Raw genomic sequence first — 25358 nt, 5'->3', positions numbered from 1 at the left:
CCAAGCTTTAAGCTAGTGCATACAGATCAACACAGAGCCCCCGCCAAATCACCTGCTCTGCTCAATAATGAGACAACAGGAGCAGGTGTGTGGCTGGCTGACAGACTGGCTGACAGACTGGCTGACAGACTGGCTGGCTGACAGACTGGCTGGCTGACAGACTGGCTGGCTGACTGGCTGGCTGGCTGGCTGGCTGGCTGGCTGGCTGGCTGGGATGATTATGGGATTTTGTCACCTTAAAGAGAAACATGTCAAGGAAGTTGAAGGTCATTATTTGACTGATATACACGGATCCCTGTTGTCATCATGTGTTCTGTTTTTATTTCCCCCCCGTCTCTTTCACTGGCAGTAATGCAGTAACATATCCCACATCACCAAAACCCCACACCACCACATCACCAAAACCCCACATCACCAAAACCCCACACCCCCAAATCACCACTCCACCAAATCACCACATCACCACACCACCAAATCACCACATCACCAAATCACCACATCACCACACCACCAAATCACCACATCACCAAAACCACACCACCAAATCACCACATCACCAAAACCCCACATCACCAAATCACCACATCACCACACCAATTGAGGCTATCCATTTGCTGCTAAATCCAGAGCAAATTCCAGAAAGCGTATAGTATTATATAGAGCCATTATATAGAGCCATTACTGTATGGAACTCCCATCTCATATTGTTCAAATAAACAGCAAACCTGGTTTAAAATAACAGATAAAGCACCACCTCTCCGCTATTTGACCTAGATAGTTTGTGTGTACGTATTGAATGTTCTGTATAATGTCATGTTATGTGTGGACCCCAGGAAGAGTAGCTACTACTTTCACAACAGCTAATGGGTACCGAATAAAATACTAACTAATAACAGAAGTGTACATAGATGTTCATCTAGCTTACTGTAGTGAACTATAGTAATTTTGTCTCTGTGTATTTTACCTCAGGTACTGTCTGGTGGTGGCCCTGGGCTATCTCAGCTTCTGTCAGATCACACGCGTGTACGTCTTCGACTATGGCATGTACTCTGCTGACTTCACAGGGTAAGACTTCTCTTTTTCTCTCCATCTGTGGGTTTGGGTCAGGGCCTGGGTGGGGTAATACAGTGCCCTGATGTCCTCATTTAACATTGTATTGGAAGACTGTGTGAAACCATGCCTGAATTAATATGGCACAGCTTTATAAACAAATATAGATTTTTTTACATGATAACTCTCTAATTCCCTTTCCCCCTTCTCTCTCTTTCATACTGCTCTCTCTCTCCCCCTCCCTCGCTCTCTCTCGCTCTTTCATACTTCTCTCTCTCTCTCTCTCTCTCTCTCTCTCTCTCTCTCTCTCTCTCTCTCTCATACTTCTCTCCCTCTCTCCCCCTCTCTCTCTCTCCCTCTCGCTCTCTCTCCCTCGCTCTCTCTCTCCCCCTCCCTTGCTCTCTCTCCCCCTCCCTCTCTCTCTCTCTCTCTCTCTCTCCCCCTCCCTCGCTCTCTCTCCTTCTTTCATACTTCTCTCTCCTTCTTTCATACTTCTCTCTCTCTCTTTCATACTTCTCTCTCTCTCTCTTTCATACTGCTCTCTCTTTCATACTTCTCTCTCTCTCCCCTCCCCCTCTCTCTCTCCTCTCTTTTTCTCTCCATATTTTTCTATTTCCATCTCTCTCTCTTTCTCTCTCTCTCTCTTAGGCCTATGATGGTGATAACACAGAAGATCACCAGTTTGGCGTTTGAAATACATGATGGTAAGAAGCTTATTTTCTTCAAACCAGACACAGAGTGTATATATACCCAACAAAAATATAACTGCAACATGCAAAAATGTATTAGGCCCTAATCAATGGATTTCACATGACTGGGAATACAGCCATGCATCTGTTGGTCACAGAAATCTTTAAAAAAATATTAAGTAGGGGCGTGGATCAGAAAACCAGTCAGTATCTGGTGTGACTACCCCCTACCCCATGCAGTGCGACACATCTCCTTCGCATAGAGATGATCAGCCTGTTGATTGTGGCTTGTGGAATGTTGTCCCACTCCTCTTCAATGGCTGTGCGAAGTTGCTGCATATTGGCGGGAACTGGAATTTTCTGTTGTACATATCAATCCAGAGCATTCCAAACGTGCTTAATGGGTGACGTCTGGTGAACTGGGACATTTTCAGCTTCCAGGAATTGTGTATAGATCCTTTCAACATTATCATGCTGAAACGAGGTGATTGTGGCTGATGAATGGCATGACAATGGGCCTCAGGATCTCATATTGTTATCTCTGTGCATTCAAATTGCCATTGATAATATGGTGCTGCTGAGGGGAGGACAGCTAATAATAATGTCCTGTAACGGATCAAACAGAATGACATCAAACACATGGACAGCATGTGGTTGATGTATTTGATACTATTCTGCTCCAGCTATTACCACGAGTCTGTCCTCCCCAAATATGGTGCCATGAACCTCCTGTGGATAAAGTTAATGGTGTTAGTTGTCCATAGCTTATACCATAACCCCACCACCACCATGGAGCACTCTGTTCACAACGTTGACATCAGCAAACCGCTCGCTCACATGTCGCCATACACTTGGTCTGTGGTTGTGAGGCCGTTTGGACATACTGCCAAATGATTAAAAACAACGTTGGAGGCAGCTTATGGTAGAGAAATTAACGTGTGACAAAACTGCATATTTTAGAGTGGCCTTTTGTCCCCGGCATAAGGTGCACCTGTGTAATGATCATGCTGTTTAATCAGCTTCTTGATTTGCCACACCTTTCAGGTGGATGGATTATCTTGACAAAGGAGAAATGCTCACTAACAGGGATGTAAACAAATTTGTGCACAAAATGTGAGAGAAATAAGCTTTTTGTTTGTATGGGACATTTCTGGGATCTTTTATTTCAGCTCTTGAAACATGGGACCAACACTTTACATGTTGCATTTCTATTTTTGGATTAGTCACATGTCTCTTCCTCTGAAGTCAGATGGATGAAAAGGAAGGAAACTTTAGTAACATGGGATATTCCTCACATCACAATGCCCACATGGCTGGAGTATCTCACATACCATCTCTATTTCTCCATAGAGATGTGGAGGAGTTGGATCACAAGGTTGTATTGTCACACGGTGACTTGCTCTGGAACAGTGTTTCCCACCTCGAGTCCTCCAGTAGACCCCAACAACCTTTTCCTTGTAGCCTCGGACAAACACAGCTGATTCAACTCATTGAGGACTTGATGATTTGTTGACAAGTTGCATCCGGTGTGGGGAAAACTGGAGGACTGGAGTTGGGAACCACTGGTCTGACGTGTCACATGATGCTCCAAGCTGCATTTCTTGATCCTGTTGGATCCCCTGTGGTGCCTCTCTCTCCCTCCCGCCTTTTTCCCCATTCTCCTCCTACGTTACATTGCATTACACCTATTATTCTTGAACCCTGCGCTACATTCTCATATCTACAAGTAACTGCCAAAATGAAAGAAACACCAACATAAATTGTCTTAATAGGACATTGGGCCACCATGAGCCAGAACAGCATCAATGGCATAGATTCTACAAGTGTCTGGAACTCTATCGGAGGGATTCGAAACCATTATTCCATGACAAATTCCATAATTGAGTGTTTTGTTGATGGTGGTGGAAAACGCCATCACAGGCACTGCTCCAGTCTTCCATAAGTGTTCAATTGGGTTGAGGGAGATATGGTGACTGAGACGACCATGGCACATGGTTTACATTGTTTTCATGCTCATTAAACCATTCAGTGATCACTCGTTCCCTGTGGATGGAGATATTGTCATCCTATTGGAGCAGAGCCATGGTAGAAAAAATAATAGCCAAAATAATGGCCTTCTCAGCATTTTTATACATGACACTAAGCTGGGAAGTGAATTGCTTAATTATCTCAGGAACAACATCTATGTGGAAGCACCTGCTTTTAATGTACTTTGAATCCCTAATTTACTCAAGTGTTTGCATTATTTTGGCAGTTACCTGTATCTATGTACAGTATGTATGTAAACTCAGCAAAAAAAGAAACGACCCTCACTGTCAACTGCATTTATTTTCAGCAAACTTAACATGTGTAAATATTTGTATCAACATAAGATTTAACAACTGAGACATAAACTGAACAAGTTCCACAGACATGTGACTAACAGAAATTTAATAATGTGTCCCTGAACAAAGGGGGGCTTTAAATCAAAAGTAACAGTCAGTATCTGGTGTGGCCACCAGCTGCATTAAGTACTGCAGTGCATTTCCTCCTCATGGACTGCACCAGATTTGCCAGTTATTGCTGTGAGATGTTACCCCACTCTTCCACCAAGGCACCTGCAAGTTCCCAGACATTTCTGTGGGGAATGGCCCTAGGCCTCACCCGCCGATCCAACAGGTCCCAGACGTGCTCAATGGGATTGAGATCCGGGCTCTTCGCTGGCCATGGCAGAACACTGACATTCCTGTCTTGCAAGAAATCACGAACAGAACGAGCAGTATGGCTGGTGGCATTATCATGCTAGAGGGTCATGTCAGGATGGGCCTGCAGGAAGGGTACCACATGAGGGAGGAGGATGTCTTCCCTGTAACGCACAGCATTGAGATTGCCTGCAATGACAACAAGCTCAGTCCATTGATGCTATGACACACCGCCCCAGACCATGATGGACCCTCCACCTCCAAATCGATCCCGCTCCAGAGTACAGCATTCGGTGTAACGCTCATTTTCTCAACGATAAACGCGAATCCGACCATCACCCCGGTGAGACAAAAACGCGACTTGTCAGTGAAGAGCACTTTTTGCCAGTCCTGTCTGGTCCAGCGATGGTGGGTTTGTGCCCATAGGCGACGTTGTTGCCGGTGATGTCTGGTGAGCACCTGCCTTACAACAGGCATACAAGCCCTAAGTCCAGTCTCTCTCAGCCTACTGCGGACAGTCTGAGCACTGATGGAGGGATTGTCTGTCTGTCTGTCTGTCTGTCTGTCTGTCTGTCTGTCTGTCTGTCTGTCTGTCTGTCTGTCTGTCTGTCTGTCTGTCTGTCTGTCTGTCTGTCTGTCTGTCTGTCTGTCTGTCTGTCTGTCTGTCTGTCTGTCTGTCTGTCTGTCTGTCTGTCTGTCTGTCTGTCTGTCTGTCTGTCTGTCTGTCTGTCTGTCTGTCTGTCTGTCTGTCTGTCTGTCTGTCTGTCTGTCTGTCTGTCTGTCTGTCTGTCTGTCTGTCTGTCTGTCTGTCTGTCTGTCTGTCTGTCTGTCTGTCTGTCTGTCTGTCTGTCTGTCTGTCTGTCTGTCTGTCTGTCTGTCTGTCTGTCTGTCTGTCTGTCTGTCTGTCTGTCTGTCCGTCCGTCCGTCCGTCCGTCCGTCCGTCCGTCCGTCCGTCCGTCCGTCCGTCCGTCCGTCCGTCCGTCCGTCCGTCCGTCCGTCCGTCCGTCCGTCCGTCCGTCCGTCCGTCCGTCCGTCCGTCCGTCCGTCCGTCCGTCCGTCCGTCCGTCCGTCCGTCCGTCCGTCCGTCCGTCCGTCCGTCCGTCCGTCCGTCCGCCGTCCGTCCGTCCGTCCGTCCGTCCGTCCGTCCGTCCGTCCGCCCGCCCGCCCGCCCGCCCGCTCCATTCACCTAGGTGAAGGCCTGTGACAGTTGCTAGGGACATCTAGCCTGATCCCAGATCTGTTTGTGCTGTCTTGCCAACTAGCAAGTGTTATGGGACATCCTGATTGGCCAGTGTTTTACTGTGTTCCCTGTATGGGACATTGTGGTTGGCCTGTGTTTTACTGCGTTCCCTGTATGGGACATCCTGATTGGCCAGTGTTTTACTGTGTTCCCTTGGCCTGTGTTTGAGACTTCCCTTGGTACCTGTTCGATCTAACAACACAGAAAGGTCTGTTTGAGATCCAAACTAAAGGTGGATGAAATGACCTCGTGTTTGGGAATGGAATTGTCCTCGTTTGTTTAGGATCAGAAGAGGAGAGTGAATGTGTAAAAGCATTGTGGAATGTGTTCTTTCTGACCTTCTTTAGCAGTCACTCACGTAGTCTTGTAGTCTGTCCTTGTGTCAAACAAAACCAAACAGTCATTAACACCCTGACCCCGTTCTCATTGTTTAGGGAGGCTGAGTTATGCCCTACTGTGTTGTTCGTTATTGAGCCTGTTAATGGAGCCAGATTTGGGGCGTTGGTGCCGCCCAGTATTGGTGTTGGCACCTCTCCTCTCCTCCAGTCCCCAGCAGGCATTAGGCTGTAATGTGAGCTGATTAGCTGTGCTAATCTTGTTATCAGCATAATGGCCGCCATAAACAACACAGAATTATTCAGCCTGTTTCACTCCGTTCGCCTCGTCCCCGGTGTGCGGGACAAGACAAAGCGCTGCGGCGTGGAGGCGGGGTTGGTGAGACAACAGGGACGCGCACTTCCTGGAAGTCAATTTATCGTCCTTTAATTAGCCCATAGATCAGCCGGGACCTGCAGAGAGTGAGAAAGAGAGACCACAGGGATGTAATGGATATCATTACCCACACAGGACAGTCACAGGAGAGGACAAGACACGACTGAGTTCTCAGACCACTGCCTCTCTCTGGGACTAAGGCAGGGAATGGTGGCCTCACCCTTGTAAACCATGTACTGTAGACTGTTATGACACGTTGTTTTCATTCCATTCCATTGCAAAGTCAGTATCTTTGAATGAACTTTGAAACCAAACCCCCCTGATCAAAAGCAAGCATTTACATATGTGTTCTTCTTTACCTCCCTCCCCCAACAGGAATGTGCCGGAAAGAGGAGCAGCTGACCCCAAATCAGAAGGTCCTGGCTATAAGGTATGTTTTACAGGTATGTTTTAGTTATTTTGAGTAGAGTAAATTGCCGCTTCCTGTATGAGCCTGTGAGGACGGTATAATTGGCTCTCTAGTCTGGGGGATGACAATACCCCCTTCCACAGGGCACGAGTGGTCACTGAATGGTTTGTTAGGGTTGGGACAGCATTCCACAGGCCACAATCAACAACCTGATCAACGCTATACGAAGGAGATATGTCGCGCTGCATGAGGCAAATAGTGGTCACACCAGATGCCGACTAGCCCCATAGCCATGGTGTGCACAACATTTGGGAGAAATATGCTTTTTGTTTGTATGGAAAAAAAAATGAATATTTTATATCAGCTCATGAAACATGGGACCAAAACTTTGTCCATTTATACTTTTGTTCAGTGTGTTGTTGTTTCTCTGGAGAGAGGGGAGATATGCTTTGGGGATTCTAACTATGCATGTATCACAGTCTGTACTGTCACTGTAATTACTGTCGAGACTGTTGTGATTGTCTGTGAGAGACCGTTTCTTTGTCACAGCCCTTACTGTCACTGTGTTGTGATGGTCTGTATGTCACAGCCCTTACTGTCACTGTGTTGTGATGGTCTGTGTGTTACAGCCCTTACTGTCACTGTGTTGTGATGGTCTGTGTGTCACAGCCCTTACTGTCACTGTGTTGTGATGGTCTGTGTGTTACAGCCCTTACTGTAACTGTGTTGTGATGGTCTGTATGTCACAGCCCTTACTGTAACTGTTGTGATGGTCTGTGTGTCACAGCCCTTACTGTCACTGTGTTGTGATGGTCTGTGTGTTATAGCCCTTACTGTAACTGTTGTGATGGTCTGTGTGTTATAGCCCTTACTGTCACTGTGTTGTGATGGTCTGTGTGTTATAGCCCTTACTGTCACTGTGTTGTGATGGTCTGTGTGTTATAGCCCTTACTGTCACTGTGTTGTGATGGTCTGTGTGCCACAGCCCTTACTGTCACTGTGTTGTGATGGTCTGTGTGTCACAGCCCTTACTGTAACTGTTGTGATGGTCTGTGTGTCACAGCCCTTACTGTCACTGTGTTGTGATGGTCTGTGAGTTATAGCCCTTACTGTAACTGTTGTGATGGTCTGTGTGTTACAGCCCTTACTGTAACTGTTGTGATGGTCTGTGTGTCACAGCCCTTACTGTCACTGTGTTGTGATGGTCTGTGTGTCACATCCCTTACTGTAACTGTGTTGTGATGGTCTTTGTGTTATAGCCCTTACTGTCACTGTGTTGTGATGGTCTGTGTGTTATAGCCCTTACTGTCACTGTGTTGTGATGGTCTGTGTGTTATAGCCCTTACTGTCACTGTGTTGTGATGGTCTGTGTGCCACAGCCCTTACTGTCACTGTGTTGTGATGGTCTGTGTGTCACAGCCCTTACTGTAACTGTGTTGTGATGGTCTGTGTGTTACAGCCCTTACTGTCACTGTGTTGTGATGGTCTGTGTGTTACAGCCCTTACTGTCACTGTGTTGTGATGGTCTGTGTGTTATAGCCCTTACTGTCACTGTGTTGTGATGGTCTGTATGTCACAGCCCTTACTGTAACTGTTGTGATGGTCTGTATGTCACAGCCCTTACTGTAACTGTGTTGTGATGGTCTGTGTGTTACAGCCCTTACTGTCACTGTGTTGTGATGGTCTGTGTGTCACAGCCCTTACTGTCACTGTGTTGTGATGGTCTGTGTGTCACAGCCCTTACTGTAACTGTGTTGTGATGGTCTGTGTGTTACAGCCCTTACTGTCACTGTGTTGTGATGGTCTGTGTGTTATAGCCCTTACTGTCACTGTGTTGTGATGGTCTGTGTGCCACAGCCCTTACTGTCACTGTGTTGTGATGGTCTGTATGTCACAGCCCTTACTGTAACTGTTGTGATGGTCTGTGTGTCACAGCCCTTACTGTCACTGTGTTGTGATGGTCTGTGAGTTATAGCCCTTACTGTAACTGTTGTGATGGTCTGTGTGTTACAGCCCTTACTGTAACTGTTGTGATGGTCTGTGTGTCACAGCCCTTACTGTCACTGTGTTGTGATGGTCTGTGTGTCACATCCCTTACTGTAACTGTGTTGTGATGGTCTGTGTGTTATAGCCCTTACTGTCACTGTGTTGTGATGGTCTGTGTGTTATAGCCCTTACTGTCACTGTGTTGTGATGGTCTGTGTGCCACAGCCCTTACTGTCACTGTGTTGTGATGGTCTGTGTGTCACAGCCCTTACTGTAACTGTGTTGTGATGGTCTGTGTGTTACAGCCCTTACTGTCACTGTGTTGTGATGGTCTGTGTGTTACAGCCCTTACTGTCACTGTGTTGTGATGGTCTGTGTGTCACAGCCCTTACTGTCACTGTTGTGATGGTCTGTGTGTTACAGCCCTTACTGTAACTGCTGTGATGGTCTGTGTGTTATAGCCCTTACTGTAACTGTTGTGATGGTCTGTGTGTTATAGCCCTTACTGTAACTGTTGTGATGGTCTGTGTGTTACAGCCCTTACTGTCACTGTGTTGTGATGGTCTGTGTGCCACAGCCCTTACTGTCACTGTGTTGTGATGGTCTGTGTGTCACAGCCCTTACTGTCACTGTTGTGATGGTCTGTGTGTTACAGCCCTTACTGTAACTGCTGTGATGGTCTGTGTGTTATAGCCCTTACTGTAACTGTTGTGATGGTCTGTGTGCCACAGCCCTTACTGTAACTGTTGTGATGGTCTGTGTGTTACAGCCCTTACTGTCACTGTTGTGATGGTCTGTGTGTCACAGCCCTTACTGTCACTGTGTTGTGATGGTCTGTGTGTCACAGCCCTTACTGTAACTGTGTTGTGATGGTCTGTGTGTTATAGCCCTTAATGTCACTGTGTTGTGATGGTCTGTGTGTTATAGCCCTTACTGTCACTGTGTTGTGATGGTCTGTGTGCCACAGCCCTTACTGTCACTGTGTTGTGATGGTCTGTGTGTCACAGCCCTTACTGTCACTGTTGTGATGGTCTGTGTGTTACAGCCCTTACTGTAACTGCTGTGATGGTCTGTGTGTTATAGCCCTTACTGTAACTGTTGTGATGGTCTGTGTGTTATAGCCCTTACTGTAACTGTTGTGATGGTCTGTGTGTTACAGCCCTTACTGTAACTGTTGTGATGGTCTGTGTGTCACAGCCCTTACTGTCACTGTGTTGTGATGGGCTGTGTGTCACATCCCTTACTGTAACTGTGTTGTGATGGTCTGTGTGTTATAGCCCTTACTGTCACTGTGTTGTGATGGTCTGTGTGTTATAGCCCTTACTGTCACTGTGTTGTGATGGTCTGTGTGTTATAGCCCTTACTGTCACTGTGTTGTGATGGTCTGTGTGCCACAGCCCTTACTGTCACTGTGTTGTGATGGTCTGTGTGTCACAGCCCTTACTGTAACTGTGTTGTGATGGTCTGTGTGTTACAGCCCTTACTGTCACTGTGTTGTGATGGTCTGTGTGTTACAGCCCTTACTGTCACTGTGTTGTGATGGTCTGTGTGTCACAGCCCTTACTGTCACTGTTGTGATGGTCTGTGTGTTACAGCCCTTACTGTAACTGCTGTGATGGTCTGTGTGTTATAGCCCTTACTGTAACTGTTGTGATGGTCTGTGTGTTATAGCCCTTACTGTAACTGTTGTGATGGTCTGTGTGTTACAGCCCTTACTGTCACTGTTGTGATGGTCTGTGTGTCACAGCCCTTACTGTCACTGTGTTGTGATGGTCTGTGTGTTACAGCCCTTACTGTAACTGTGTTGTGATGGTCTGTATGTCACAGCCCTTACTGTAACTGTTGTGATGGTCTGTGTGTCACAGCCCTTACTGTCACTGTGTTGTGATGGTCTGTGTGTTATAGCCCTTACTGTAACTGTTGTGATGGTCTGTGTGTTATAGCCCTTACTGTCACTGTGTTGTGATGGTCTGTGTGTTATAGCCCTTACTGTCACTGTGTTGTGATGGTCTGTGTGTTATAGCCCTTACTGTCACTGTGTTGTGATGGTCTGTGTGCCACAGCCCTTACTGTCACTGTGTTGTGATGGTCTGTGTGTCACAGCCCTTACTGTAACTGTGTTGTGATGGTCTGTGTGTTACAGCCCTTACTGTCACTGTGTTGTGATGGTCTGTGTGTTACAGCCCTTACTGTCACTGTGTTGTGATGGTCTGTGTGTTATAGCCCTTACTGTCACTGTGTTGTGATGGTCTGTATGTCACAGCCCTTACTGTAACTGTTGTGATGGTCTGTATGTCACAGCCCTTACTGTAACTGTTGTGATGGTCTGTGTGTTACAGCCCTTACTGTCACTGTGTTGTGATGGTCTGTATGTCACAGCCCTTACTGTAACTGTTGTGATGGTCTGTGTGTCACAGCCCTTACTGTCACTGTGTTGTGATGGTCTGTGAGTTATAGCCCTTACTGTAACTGTTGTGATGGTCTGTGTGTTACAGCCCTTACTGTAACTGTTGTGATGGTCTGTGTGTCACAGCCCTTACTGTCACTGTGTTGTGATGGTCTGTGTGTCACAGCCCTTACTGTAACTGTGTTGTGATGGTCTGTGTGTTATAGCCCTTACTGTCACTGTGTTGTGATGGTCTGTGTGTTATAGCCCTTACTGTCACTGTGTTGTGATGGTCTGTGTGCCACAGCCCTTACTGTCACTGTGTTGTGATGGTCTGTGTGTCACAGCCCTTACTGTCACTGTTGTGATGGTCTGTGTGTTACAGCCCTTACTGTAACTGCTGTGATGGTCTGTGTGTTATAGCCCTTACTGTAACTGTTGTGATGGTCTGTGTGCCACAGCCCTTACTGTAACTGTTGTGATGGTCTGTGTGTTACAGCCCTTACTGTCACTGTTGTGATGGTCTGTGTGTCACAGCCCTTACTGTCACTGTGTTGTGATGGTCTGTGTGTCACAGCCCTTACTGTAACTGTGTTGTGATGGTCTGTGTGTTATAGCCCTTAATGTCACTGTGTTGTGATGGTCTGTGTGTTATAGCCCTTACTGTCACTGTGTTGTGATGGTCTGTGTGCCACAGCCCTTACTGTCACTGTGTTGTGATGGTCTGTGTGTCACAGCCCTTACTGTCACTGTTGTGATGGTCTGTGTGTTACAGCCCTTACTGTAACTGCTGTGATGGTCTGTGTGTTATAGCCCTTACTGTAACTGTTGTGATGGTCTGTGTGTTATAGCCCTTACTGTAACTGTTGTGATGGTCTGTGTGTTACAGCCCTTACTGTAACTGTTGTGATGGTCTGTGTGCCACAGCCCTTATTGTCACTGTGTTGTGATGGTCTGTGTGTCTCCTCCACCTCCCCTGCAGGAGGATGCCCAGTCTGCTGGAGTACTTCAGCTATAACTGTAACTTTATGGGAATACTGGCTGGCCCCACCTCCTCCTACAACGATTACATCGCCTTCATCGAGGGCACGCCCTGCCGTCGCAGTAAAGACCACCAGACCAATGGGAAGACCAACGGCAGACACAAACAGACTGACCCCTCCCCAAACGTAAGCACTGGTCTCAAATGCCACAATGATTTTTGGAAAGTTACCAAATCGGCAGCATTTTCATGCCACGTTACTCTCAATGATTGTCTGGAACTTTCTAAGACAGTAAAGCATTTCTGTGTAGTAAATGCACAGTATTCCCTAGACACTATTCATTGTTCACTGAATGAACAGCAACATGGCTGTCTTTTGACTTCCTCGTGAAGCTCTCAATTATGCAAAGCAGATGTGTGTCTTTGCTGAGGCTGCTTCCTAAGTGGCACCCTGTTCCCTTTATAGTGCACTATTTTTGACCATGGGCCCTGGTCAAAGGTAGTGAACTATATAGGGAATAGGGTTCTATGTGGGACAGAGTGTTTTTATTGGCTGATGTCCCCCCCTTCCTCTTCTTCAGATTGAAGTGGTCCGTAAACTGGCCACCTGTTTCTTCTCCCTCATGGTTTTCCTCTCGGTCTGTAAAGTGTTCCCTGTGGAACGGAACATCGACGACGACTTCATCGCCACCACGCCCTTCTACGCCCAGGTGGTCTACCTCTACCTGTCCATGCTGACCACCAGGCCCAAGTACTACTTCGTCTGGACGCTGGGTGGGTCTCCTCTCTGTTCCCGTTGGCTGATTCTCAACCCCTGTTTTTTTGAAGGGTGCACTTACACAGTCATCGTCATTAACAATGGTTGAAACTCCCTTCCGCCAAAGCTTAAACCATCCAACGCTTTCAAATCCATGACCGAGTATAAAGGGAGAAGGGAGGAGAATATGGATGTAGCCGTTGTCAGTTTTCAATAGTAAATCTCTTTAGGCCTGTATTCATTGATTGACCCTGAAACCAATTCTTAGCTGCAATAATGTCCGTTATTCCATGTTGACAAGTAACCCCTTACAAACTGAGAACAGATGAGCTTTGTAAGGGGGTGAGATCAGTCCGACTGTGTTTGTGTGTGATTGTTTGCAGCAAAGTGTGTGTGTGATTGTGTGTGTGTGTGATTGTTTGCAGCAAGGTGTGCGTCGTAGAGAGTATGGTGATAACAAGCAGGTAGAGGTGGGACTCAATTAAACCTTCTCTACACACACACTCACACACACACACACACACACACACACAGAGAGCACGACTGCACGGCCTGTATAGCTCCTGTATTGTCCTTCACTGTGATAATATGCTGTTATTAGAATGATAATGTAATTAATGATATTATCATCACTAAGGAATGGTGGACCTTGTGGATGTACAGTGTTGGGACATGAAACAGACCGGGACTCAGTCAAACAGGCGTCAGAGCTGTGCACGATAATACTGAGAATGCGCCATATAAAGGCAATTTCCCTGACGTTTGCGGAAAGCACGTTCATGATAAACCGTGCAGATGTCCGCTCAAATGTAAATTACCTGTAAAAGTCACTTGCGATGCGCTTGTTGACAATTCGCCTTTGACTGAATGCCTGCCTGGAAATGGTTTTTCTGAAAGCATGTGTTTGAATTCTGAACAGCTGATGCCATCAACAATGCAGCAGGATTTGGATTCAATGGATACAACAGTGACGGCTCACCACGTTGGGATCTCATCTCCAATCTGAGGATAATGGATATTGAGGTGAAATGTTGAAACATTAGTAGTCTTCACTCATGTCTCAGTATGTTTTCCACAACTCTTTCTATAACAATCTACAGTTAATGTATGTATACTGATGTTGTCCTCCTCTCCTTGGTTCCAGTTTGCCACCAGCTTCAAGATGTTCCTTGACAATTGGAATATACAGACGGCACATTGGCTCAAAAGGTACAGAAACCAGGCTTAGTCTGTAATTGGTAAAGACAAAGAGACTTGGTCATAATTCTTTCTGTAATTATTAACATTAGTTTTCTGACACATTGTACATACTATTTAAATGCATTGTAATTACAGTATAGGTTTCAGGCTCTAAATCATTTGTGGATACGCCTATAACCAGTGCTCTGAGGTCTTATCTGTCTGTAAAAGTCTGCCACCTAGTGGAGTCAGTTAGCACTAACAGTCTGCTTTATCTTACTGAGTATACCAAACATTAGGAACACCTTCCTAATATTAAGCTGCACCCCCTAATGCCCTCAGAACAGCCTCAATTCATCAGGCCAAGGACTCTACAAAGTGTTGACAGCATTCCAAGGGATGGTGGCCCATGTTGACTCCAATGCTTCCCACAGTTGTGTCAAGCTGGCTGGATGTCCTTTGAGTGGTGGATCATTTTGATACACACAGGAAACTGTACCCCGTTCAAAGGCACTTCAATCTTTTGTTTTGCCATTGACCCTCAATGACACACATACACAATCCATGTCTCAATTGTCTGAAGGCTTAAAAATCCTTCTCTAACCTGTCTCCTCCCCTTCATCTACACTGATTGAAGTGGATTTAACAAGTCACATCAATAAGGGATCATAGCTTTCACCTGGATTCACCTGGTCAGTCTATGTCATGGAATGAGCAGGTGTTCTTAATGTTTTGTGCTCTCTGTAGTCTGCACACAAGGAAATTTGAGTGGATTTATCAGTGAGAGGTTATTATGAGGTCTTGCTGTGCTGTTGTGTTTGACTGGCTGGTTGTGTGTGTGCGCAGGGTGTGTTACGAGCGCTGTCCCTACAACCCCACAGCGGCTACCTTCATTCTGTCAGCCATGTGGCACGGAGCCTACCCTGGATACTACCTCACCTTCCTCACTGGCATCGTGGTCACACTGGCTGCACGTGCCGTGAGTACTGTATCTCTCTGAGAGAGAGTGAGATCTCCTAAAACACACTGACACAGACCTCTCCCCACAATTTTCCATCTCTGTCTAGATGCACTAAGCCCTAAACTTTTCATAGGCGTAGATAAAATGTCATGCACCGTACCCACTAAAAATCAATAACATATTTTCTGAATATCAACGATTTCTGCTATTGCCATAACAACAGATATCCTGATGTTCCCATCACAGATGAAACAAAGTGTTCGGGTCATGTTCATCCTGATGTACTTTATTTCTGCATCATTAGTGTTAAGAGAATCAGTCATAGTTAGGCTGCCATAGAGACTCACTGTCCTCTGAAGGTCTGGCCTGAATAAAGCATATTTATTAGAGGCTGAGTCCCAAATGGCACCCTATTCCCTATATAGTGCACAACTTTTGACTAGAGCCCTATGGGTACCCTATGGGTTCTGGTCAACAGTAGTGTACTATATAGGGAATAGGGTTCAATTTGGGATGCAACCTGAGTCCAGCTGGACTGCACAGATAACAGGCCAGCCAGACAGACGGATGGAGAGGAGACCGGGCAGGACTCTGGCTAATGGAGCGTCACCTGAGACACTTTGGGACTCACTGAGGCAGACGACTGCTGGTGGATGAGCTGCTGGGAGAGAAAGTTCCATTGGAAATGCATTACTTGACTCTTAATATGCGTCCCAAATGGCACGCTATTCCCTAGTGCATTACTTTTGACCAGGGCCCATGCACTATATAGGGAATAGGGTGCCATTTGGGACACCATTTGGGAGAGAGTTAAGGGCAGTGCAACATATTTTAGATTTACAAGGGCTGTTTGTTGTAAACTTGGATGTTCATTTTTTCACTTCTTTTTTTACTCTGAATTCATTGCTTTGGTTCTTTCTTTTTTCTCCAGATGAGACACAACGTGAGGCCATACTTCCTGGGCTCGCCTTCACACAAGCTACTGTATGATGGGATCACGTGGGCTGGCACCCAGATTGCCATTTGTTACACTGTGGTGCCTTTTGTGCTGCTGTCTGTCGGGCCCTCTATGAAGTTCTACAGGTGAGTGGCCAGAAACTATGTCTGCATCCCAAATGGCATCCCATTTCCTTTATGGTGCACTACTTTTGACCATGGCCCATATGTCTCTGGTCAAAAGTAGTGCACTATATAGGGAATAGCATGCCATTTGGGACATATACAGAGAACAATACTTTACCTCACTCAAGTAAAAAAAAAAAAGCATTCATAGTTTGTTACCTTGGATGGAAGTGCAAGAAGAATTGTGTTTTTGTCTGAACCTATGATTCTACTTATACAGTGACTTTTTGTTATTTTTCTGAGAAGTTGAATGAACTTGTGTGCCTGGTTGTTGCTGAAAAATGTGTACAACACCAAGAGAAGTTCCTAGCAACACTTGTTGCTTGGCAATAAGGTTTTCAGATTCTGATATTGATCCCTAAATCATCGTCTCTCACCTCTGTCCCCAGGTCCTGGTACTTCAGTGTCCACATCGGCTGTGTTCTCCTGGCGGTAGCACTGCCAGTCAAGCCCCGACACCTGCGCCTGAAGGAGGCTCCCGTCCTCTCCCACCAGGACTCCACCTCCACAGATGGCCACTGCAACCAGAAGACCAAAGCCACATGAAGCAGATTCAGAGACCAGCAAAGGTGCACACACACAGAGACTAGCACCAAGGACTGCAGGGACTGTCCAACACATTATTAGAGAGAGAGACTGTCCAACACATTATTAGAGAGAGAGACTGTCCAACACATTATTAGAGAGAGAGACTGTCCAAGCTGTGTTTTGGAGTCGGACGACGATTCTCATTTGTTCACGTGAGAAGGGATGGATGGACTGAAAGCTTTGGGATTTACTTATTTAGTGCACTACTTTTGACCAGAGCCCTATGGGTCCTGGTCAAAAGTAGTGCACTAGAAAGTGAATAGGGTGCCAATAAAATTTGATTTGGAACGCAGCCCTACTTTATTATGAGGACTATTGGCTGTGGCTCAGCGGGATGGATGGGTCCCGAATCGATGATGAAATGCCAGTATTGTACTGTTACTGTATTATGGGAGTATGCAAACTTGCCTTATAACCTTTGTCTCTTTTTCCACACAGTTTTTTTTTTTTTAGCTTTTGTGTATACTCCTCAAATTGGATATTCTTGTGTGTGCGGTGTTTCTTACTCAAGGTGAACAGGTTTTAGGATCAGGTGAGAGAGAGTGGAGTGGTTTAAGTTAATGGTGTTATTGTCCAGGTAAAAAGCAAAGATACAGGAAATTAGGACACAAGAACTAAAAGAGAAGTAAAACAAGATAGTGTCCTTGGTCTTTTCACAAAATATGTAGGGTGTCCAACCACTCTGCCCAGAAGTGGGTGAAAATATGTAGGGTGTCCAACCACTCTGCCCAGAAGTGGGTGAAAATATGTAGGGTGTCCAACCACTCTGCCCAGAGGTGAAAATATGTAGGGTGTCCAACCACTCTGCCCAGAGGTGAAAATATGTAGGGTGTCCAACCACTCTGCCCAGAAGTGGGTGAAAATATGTAGGGTGTCCAACCACTCTGCCCAGAAGTGGGTGAAAATATGTAGGGTCCAACCACTCTGCCCAGAAGTGGGTGAAAATATGTAGGATGTCCAACCACTCTGCCCAGAGGTGGGTGAAAATATGTAGGGTGTCCAACCACTCTGCCCAGAGGTGGGTGAAAATATGTAGGGTGGCCAACCACTCTGCCCAGAAGTGGGTGAAAATATGTAGGGTGTCCAACCACTCTGCCCAGAGGTGGGTGAAAATATGTAGGGTGGCCAACCACTCTGCCCAGAAGTGGGTGAAAAAAAACACTCTTTGGTGATGAAATTTCACTTCCTTATGTTATTAAATACATTTTACCAATACAAATATGATTATTCATGTTCTGAATCGTGGGGACTTTTGCTTTCATATCATTAACATTATAGCCCAAAAGTCAGATTTTGTTACCTAATACGATAATAAGCACCTAACTCTGTTGACATAGTGGTGCTGATTTCTCATCGCTTTTGAGGATTTTACTTTTTGTGGTCCTCGTCTTCAAAGTTGTTTCCGCGTGTCACAAAAAGCAAAATTAGCATGACACAAGCTGGATTAAATGTAAAATGCTTTGAAAAGAAAAAGCTTGGTATACGCTCAGTGCTCCGTTGACATTTCAGAGATATGCTTGCTTTTGTAAGAAATCTTCGATAAAGGACAGGATTTTTGCATTAATATGAAAAGCGTATACTAAAATAAGAAAATACTACATGTCATGTCTCAACATCTATATCTATCTTACCTCTATATTGTTTCATGTCCTCCGGATTCAAGAAGAAAGCCTGTCAGTTTGCCTTAATTCTCGCACAACATCCAGCCTAGCTGACGGAATGCATTTTTTCTGATTTTTGGCCTCCATTGACTTAGTCACCCTAATTTTGGCCATCCCCCCGGCCTCCATTGACTTAGTCACCCTAATTTTGGCCATCCCCCCGGCCTCCATTGACTTAGTCACCCTAATTTTGGCCATCCCCCCGGCCTCCATTGACTTAGTCACCCTAATTTTGGCCATCCCCCAGGCCTCCATTGACTTAGTCACCCTAATTTTGGCCATCCCCCCGGCCTCCATTGACTTAGTCACCCTAATTTTGGCCATCCCCCCGGACTCCATTGACTTAGTCACCCTAATTTTGGCCATCCCCCCGGCCTCCATTGACTTAGTCACCCTAATTTTGGCCATCCTACAACAACTTTTGAATGGATTATGATCGAGGCATGAGGTTTGGACCATTGGTTTTCTTAGAGGAGTATTTACACAATTAATATTATACTGAAGAAAAATATGAATGCAATATGCATCAATTTCAAAGATTTTACTGAGTTACTGTTCATATAAGGAAATCAGTCTATTGAAATCAATGAAATCAATGCCCAAATCTATGGATTTCAGATGACTTGGCGAGGGCATAGGCCTACCCAATTGGGAGCCAGGCCCACCCAATGGGGAGACAAATCCAGCCAATCGGAATGAGTTTTTCCCCACATAAGCGCTTTATTACAGACAAAAATACTCCTGACCCATGGTTACGTGTGGTCTGCGGTGGTAAGGCCGGTTGGACATACTGCCAAATTCTTTGAAACAGTTTTGGAGGCGGCTTACGGGAGACAAATGAACATTTAATGTAATTCTCCGGGAACAGCTCTGGTGGACATTCCTGCAGTCAGCATGCCAATTGTACACTCCCTCAAAACTTGAGACGTCTGTAGCATTGTGTTGTGTGACAAAACTGCACATTTTACAGTGGCCTTTTATTGTCCCCAGCACAAAGTGCTCCTGTGTAAAGATCATGCTTTTTAATCAGCTTCTGATATGACACACCTGTCAGGTAAATGGATTATCTTGGCAAAGGAGAAATGCTGACTAACAGGGATGCAAAGAAATGTGTGCCCAAAATTTTAGAGAAATAAGCTTTTTGTGTGTATGTAACTTTTATTTCAGCTCATGAAACATGGGACCAACACTTTACATGATGCATTTATATTTTTGTTCAGTGTATTTTACCCATTGGTCAAAATATGCATTTTTGATTGGACACCCTACAGTATGATGATTCATGGTCTCAACAGGGAAAATTTCCCAAATTACACCCCTTTCCCTACATACAGTAAGTAGTACACTTCTTTTGACCAAAGCCCTATGGTCCTTGGTCAAAGTAGTGCACTGTACAGGGAATAGGGTGCCATTTGGGCAACACCCAAGGACTTACTCCAGACTGTTTGCTTTCACTGGGTGATGTTATTGGCTCACTTCAATGTCACTTCTGTTTTCTTCTGTTGAATGTCATTGTGTGTTGTTATTATATAACGGTTTGACACAATCCAAATCTGAAATGAATGGTTGGATAGAGAAAGTAACCACTGAGGGATTATTAGGGAACGTATCAATGATGATTTAAATCATTTAACAGGTAATTCCATGCTGTGAGAGTAGCTACTAACCCCTTATTCATGAATTGTGTGTGAGCAGTGTGAGAGGGGAGATGGTCTAGTATTTCCATGTATAGAAGTACATTGTGTCATTTCATGTACTTGTTATTTATGTGATTCTAATGGACTCGTGGTATGTTCAACAAAGGTGAAAAGGTGGTGGAAAGGTAGGACAATTAACATAGGATCATGTTGAGCTGGAGGTGAAAGGAACAAAATTTCAGTATTTGTAGACACTGCTTCTTCAGACAGTTCTGATTCTATTCTATTACGAGGGTAAGTGAAAACTAAACCTACTTTCTTGAGTTGATTGTAAGTTTAGGTAAATATGATCATTGTAAGAAACCTTTGCTTGAGGCTCTGGAGCAAAGAATGGAATGTTCATCACAGTCCCGAGCAGCCAACCCTGCTAATTGTTCATGTGGATGGTTTGTTTTTGTATATTATGTGATTAAAAGATGGATCTTTTTGGAACTTGACATGGTAAGTGTGATATGTAAAAGGTACTGTGGTTTAATTGTTCCTATTACATTGTTTGTCCCCAGGCTCAATTGCTACCATATGCTGTCGGTTTGACAGTGAGGGAGAGAGACGGCCAGTGGACTAGATTACACAGGAGAAACCAGCATGCTGAGAAGCACATGACAAACATAACTGACTCATACAACCTACATGGCTTAATTTACAAGTCAATGTCATTGTTTGTTCGGAAACCCTATTTGTTTAAGCACTGTTTGAAGGGCGTGGAGTCGGCTTGTCCTTCCTCACATAGGCCACTGTAGAATACTCACATAAACTGTGAGTCAGAGCTTGGGAATGTGTTACCTTGGCTTCATACCCCAAGGGAGTAGGCCTATAGCTTTGCACAGGCACCTGTGTCATAAGCAGTGCATATTATTAGATGGCATTGAATATTTCTGGTGGTGGAATGGACCTATACACTACCCAGGCTATAACAGCTCAGCACCTGCCCTTTACTCTCCTCATAAAATGTTGGACTTTGACCTACCATACAATAATTATTAGTCAGCCTGGCAAAAGGGTTTTGAAACATTATTTTCCTGAACATAACAGCAGCTCCTTCTGCAAATTAAAATATCGAGAATGAATGTGAAACAAACAAGGGAATTTATAAATAAGAGCAATAACCTGAAATGTGGTAGGCTATATAGAGCAATACATCTACAACACACTAAGAAGGCTTTGACATAACATTCACAATATTTTCTAGTCCGTTAATAAAATATAATTACTAACGTTGCAGTTTTCGGCAATGGCAAATTCAACTTGTACAGTAATTTAGTAGCCTAGTAAACCCAGCATCTCAAAGCGCCACACGTCACAGTTTGTAGGCGGGGAGAAGATGATTTGACGGACAGCGGGGAGGAAGTCACCCTAGTAAGTGCTGTGTTTTTCTGGTCCACTAAAATGGCTGTTGTCGAGGATGGGGACTAGCCTGTGAGCACTACCCGCATATAAGGCGAGGATTGAGAAGACAACACCGAAGTGTGGAACATTTATATTCGTTTTATTAAAAGGTATGTCACTGTGAATTGCCGTTTCTCACGTATAAGCATCGAAATGTGCCCTCCTTTGATAGATGGCGTTTGATTGACAGCTCGAGCACATCTGAATGTTATTGTCTGACTGCTTGCTAACGTTAGCAACTGCAGTCGTCTAGCAAATGTTATATTCGCTTTTAAACAGATGTTTAATTATGATCATTGCCATTTTATTCAAAATACTGCAATCAATAATGGTCGCAGTCAGGCACGGAAATATTATTATTTTTATTTCAGAAGATGTGATATGTCGTGCGATCTAACGTTAAGCTAGCTGCCAGTCGATGGTTTAGTTACCATTCGATATGGCAAGCCAAATAAATAGCTGCTAGCTAGATCTAAATGTTGTTGATAATTGAAATGAGCTAGCTATCTTATTATTTACTTGCTAGCTACTGTAACGGTACCAAGGTTGTCCGCTTGTTACGTTGTAGTTCGATAGTGTGCAAGTGCAGCCCACAATTCTGGGCGTTCCTGTGTGTGGGCATTCCTTCATCTGCAGGAACGCCTACCCTCGAGCATCCCATTGGTTGCTGCATGAACTCCGTCGTTAACAGAACTGCAGGAAAACCGTGCCTGACAGGCGGGGGGCGAAGGACACTGTCTACAGCTAGCTACCGTTGTCACCCCTCCCCTTTCTTCTGTGGGGTTTATTGGCGGCTGGCATCCAACGATATTAGGCATTAATGCCACTTACTGTACTGGAGTGCCCATGCCTCCCTCCAGTCCTAGCTTAAAAATTGACTGACAATTTTTAACCGATAGAAGTACACTATATATACAAAGTAAATATTTGGCTATTTCAGCCACACACATTGCTGGCAGGTGTATAAAATCGAGCACACAGCCATGCAATCTCCATAGACAAACATTGGCAGTAGAATGGCCTTATTGAAGAGCTCAGTGACTTTCAACATGACACCGTCGTAGGATACCAACTTTCCAAAAGTCAGTTCGTCAAATTTCTAGAGCTGCCCCAGTCAACTGTAAGTGCTGTTATTGTGAAGTGGAAAGGTCTAGGAACAACAACGGCTCAGCCTCGAAGTGGTAGGCTACACAAGCTCACAGATCGGGACCGTCTAGTGCTGCCCTCGGTTGCAAAACTTACTACCGAATTCCAAACTGCCTCTGGAAGCAACGTCACCACAATAACTTTTCATCTGGAGCTTCATGAAATGGGTTTCCATGGCCGTGCAGCCGTACACCTGCACAAGCGTTGGCTGGTGTGGTGTGAAGCTCCCCGCCATTGGACTCGGGAGCAGTGGAAACTTGATGAATCACGCTTCACCATCTCGCAGTCCGACGGACAAATCTGGGTTTTTGGTGGATCCAGGAGAACGCTACCTTCCCCAATGCATAGTGTCAACTGTGAAGTTTTGTGGAGGAGAAATAATGGTCTGGGGCTGTTTTTCACTGTTCGGGCTAGACCCCTTAGTTCCAGTGAAGGGAAATCTTAACTTGGCATACAATGACATTCTAGACAATTCTGTGCTTCCAACTTTGTGGCAACAGCTTGGGGAAGGCCCTTTCCTGTTTCAGCATGACAATGCACCCGTGCACAAAGCAAGGTCCATACAGAAATGTTTTGTCGAGATCAGTGTGGAAGAACTTGACAGACCGCTGCGCCACTCGGGAGTAGGCCAAAGGCACTGCATCTCAATCCTAGAGGCGTCACTAGATACCCTGGTTTGATCCCGGGCTGTATCACAACTGGCCGTAATCAGGAGTCCCGTTGAGCAGTGCACAAATGGCCCAGTGTTGTCCAGGTTAGGGGAGGGTTTGGCCGGGATAGGCCGTCATTGTAAAATAAGAATTTGTTCTTAACTGAATTTCCTAGTTAAATAAATAAAATAATTGAGCCCTGACCTCAACCCTATTAAACACCTTTTGGGATGAATAGGAGCGCCAACTGCAAGCCAGGCCTAATCGCCCAACATCAGTGCCCAACCTCACTAATGCTCTTTTGGCTGAATGGAAGCAAGTCCCCGCAGCACTGTTCCAACATCTAGTTAGAAGCCTTCCCAGGCGAGTGGATGCTGTTATAGCAGCAAAGGAGGGACCATCTCCATATTAATGCCTGTGATTTTGGGATGAGATGTTCAACAAGCAGGTGTCCTCATACTTTTGACCATGTAGTATATAATGAGGGGTTCCGGCAGATTCAGGAATGCCCACATACAGGAACGCCCTGAATTGCGTGCCGCAATTACAACCTTCTCTTGTAGGTAGCTAGTAGCAGGCAATGATTGGTAGCAGCCCCTATTTGTTGAACAAGTAATTTATTTCTACATCCTAATGGTGACGACTGATGATGATGATGATGGTGTAGCCTAATCTAATGCATCTTATCAAAGCAAAAAGCGGTGTCACTGCACACACGGAGTATGCATAAATTATGCATCATTTTGATGTAAATCCCACATTTTAAAAACCCTGCCCACTCTAGTTGCCGCTCAACAACATTGTAAATCGTGGAGTTGAGTTTAGTCAGCAACAACCAAGCTTGCACAGATGTCATTTCTGTATGTTTATTTTTCAGTACTTTTGCTTTGGTACAGAGAAGCACAACACATACATAGATAGCCCTGTCTGAACAGACAGCAGAGACAGTGCAGTAGTTCCATATTTTGACCTATAGCCTAGTCTACTTATCCCTTTTATATTTACTGCATACCACAGATACTGTACTATAGCTGTTCCATCTAGGCCTATATTTGTTGCATACCACAGATAGAAGGGAAGGTCAGGTTCCAACCCTCCTCATACTAGGCCTACATCATATTAATGAAGTTACCAATACTAACTGCTGATGTAATAAGGGCTTTATAAAATCTTTTTGATATTAGTCTCTAGGTCAGTGGTGCTGCTGGTCTATATTGAGCCTGTTTTTCTCCACTGTTCCCTGTCCTCTGAGCATGTGCCAGAGAGGCTGGGTGGTACCTCATCCTCATGCATAATTCAATATCAGCAGCCACAGCCAGGGGGAATAGCCTAGTCAATAAGGCTGGCCAGGACCAGTGTATGTGGAGGCATAAATTGCAGAGCGAAGAGACAGCAGGCAAAAACAACCCACAGAGAGAACACTATTATTCCCATAGGTAAGATTGCTCGGTTGTGTCAATGTAATTATTGCGCTATGTCCTGTCTGTATGCGACAGCCGACAGGTTAATGGCATTGGCAGCAGTGCAGCACACGGCGATGTGTTTTGATGTTTAGCTGCCTTGCCTCCACTTTCTTTTCTTTGTGGCTGCTTTCAGCTGTTGTGTTGCTGCAATAGGTAGTGGTGACGTGAGGTGGAATGCTGGAGGGCTTGTGCTGCACTCTGCTCTGTGGGGATGGAAGGAATGCTTTTAACTGGCTGTCAGCCTGCCGACAGGACCAGGCTACTTAATCTAGTCATTCTTTTCATGTCACACAGAAGGGGTTTGTTTTTGTGGCTTGACTGACCGACGCCCACACCCATGTTAAGGTCATAGGCTTGGCTGGCTGACTGAATTGTAAGCTTATATTGTCTGTGCTTGTATTGTGTTGGATAGGAATGTAGTTACTGTCCTAAAACGGGCCAGTTTTCTGGAGGAACACATTATGGATGATGATTAATAAACTTGAGTTAATGGTTACAGGTAGACATCACTTAGCCAGCTAGTCTATAAATCTGTCTCAAAGAGCCTGTGTGAATAGTTGTAAATATGTGATTATAAACTGGGTGGTTAGAGCCCTGAATGCTGATTGGCTGAC

General features: G+C 45.2%; 2 protein-coding genes across 13 annotated transcripts in view; both read left to right on the top strand.

The window, feature by feature from the left end:
• The window catches only part of LOC139415005 (lysophospholipid acyltransferase 2-like), a 72716-nt gene extending 55333 nt beyond the window's left edge, over positions 1-17383 (top strand). Inside the window, exons 4-13 of the mRNA XM_071162725.1 lie at positions 970-1065; positions 1699-1754; positions 6747-6801; positions 12135-12321; positions 12716-12908; positions 13811-13914; positions 14036-14100; positions 14917-15049; positions 15963-16114; positions 16543-17383. Coding sequence (XP_071018826.1) covers positions 970-1065; positions 1699-1754; positions 6747-6801; positions 12135-12321; positions 12716-12908; positions 13811-13914; positions 14036-14100; positions 14917-15049; positions 15963-16114; positions 16543-16699 — 1198 coding nt within the window. The 3' untranslated portion in view covers positions 16700-17383. The remainder of the gene's footprint in view (positions 1-969; positions 1066-1698; positions 1755-6746; positions 6802-12134; positions 12322-12715; positions 12909-13810; positions 13915-14035; positions 14101-14916; positions 15050-15962; positions 16115-16542) is intronic.
• A 4047-nt stretch (positions 17384-21430) lies between these two features.
• The window catches only part of LOC139415004 (kinase D-interacting substrate of 220 kDa B-like), a 46143-nt gene continuing 42215 nt past the window's right edge, over positions 21431-25358 (top strand). For 9 of the 12 annotated variants that reach the window (XM_071162723.1, XM_071162721.1, XM_071162717.1 and 6 more), the window contains exon 1: positions 21431-21595. The gene's annotated coding sequence lies outside the window, so the exon portion shown is untranslated. Of the gene's footprint in view, positions 21596-24523; positions 24718-25358 lie in introns of those variants that run through there. The other 3 variants (XM_071162724.1, XM_071162715.1, XM_071162712.1) reach the window with 2 other exon arrangements.

The sequence above is a fragment of the Oncorhynchus clarkii genome, chromosome 8, assembly GCF_045791955.1.
Source record: "Oncorhynchus clarkii lewisi isolate Uvic-CL-2024 chromosome 8, UVic_Ocla_1.0, whole genome shotgun sequence".
Classification (NCBI taxonomy): domain Eukaryota; kingdom Metazoa; phylum Chordata; class Actinopteri; order Salmoniformes; family Salmonidae; genus Oncorhynchus; species Oncorhynchus clarkii.
The sequence above is the reverse complement of the archived record's forward strand: the minus strand, read 5'-3'. Positions and strand labels throughout refer to the sequence as shown.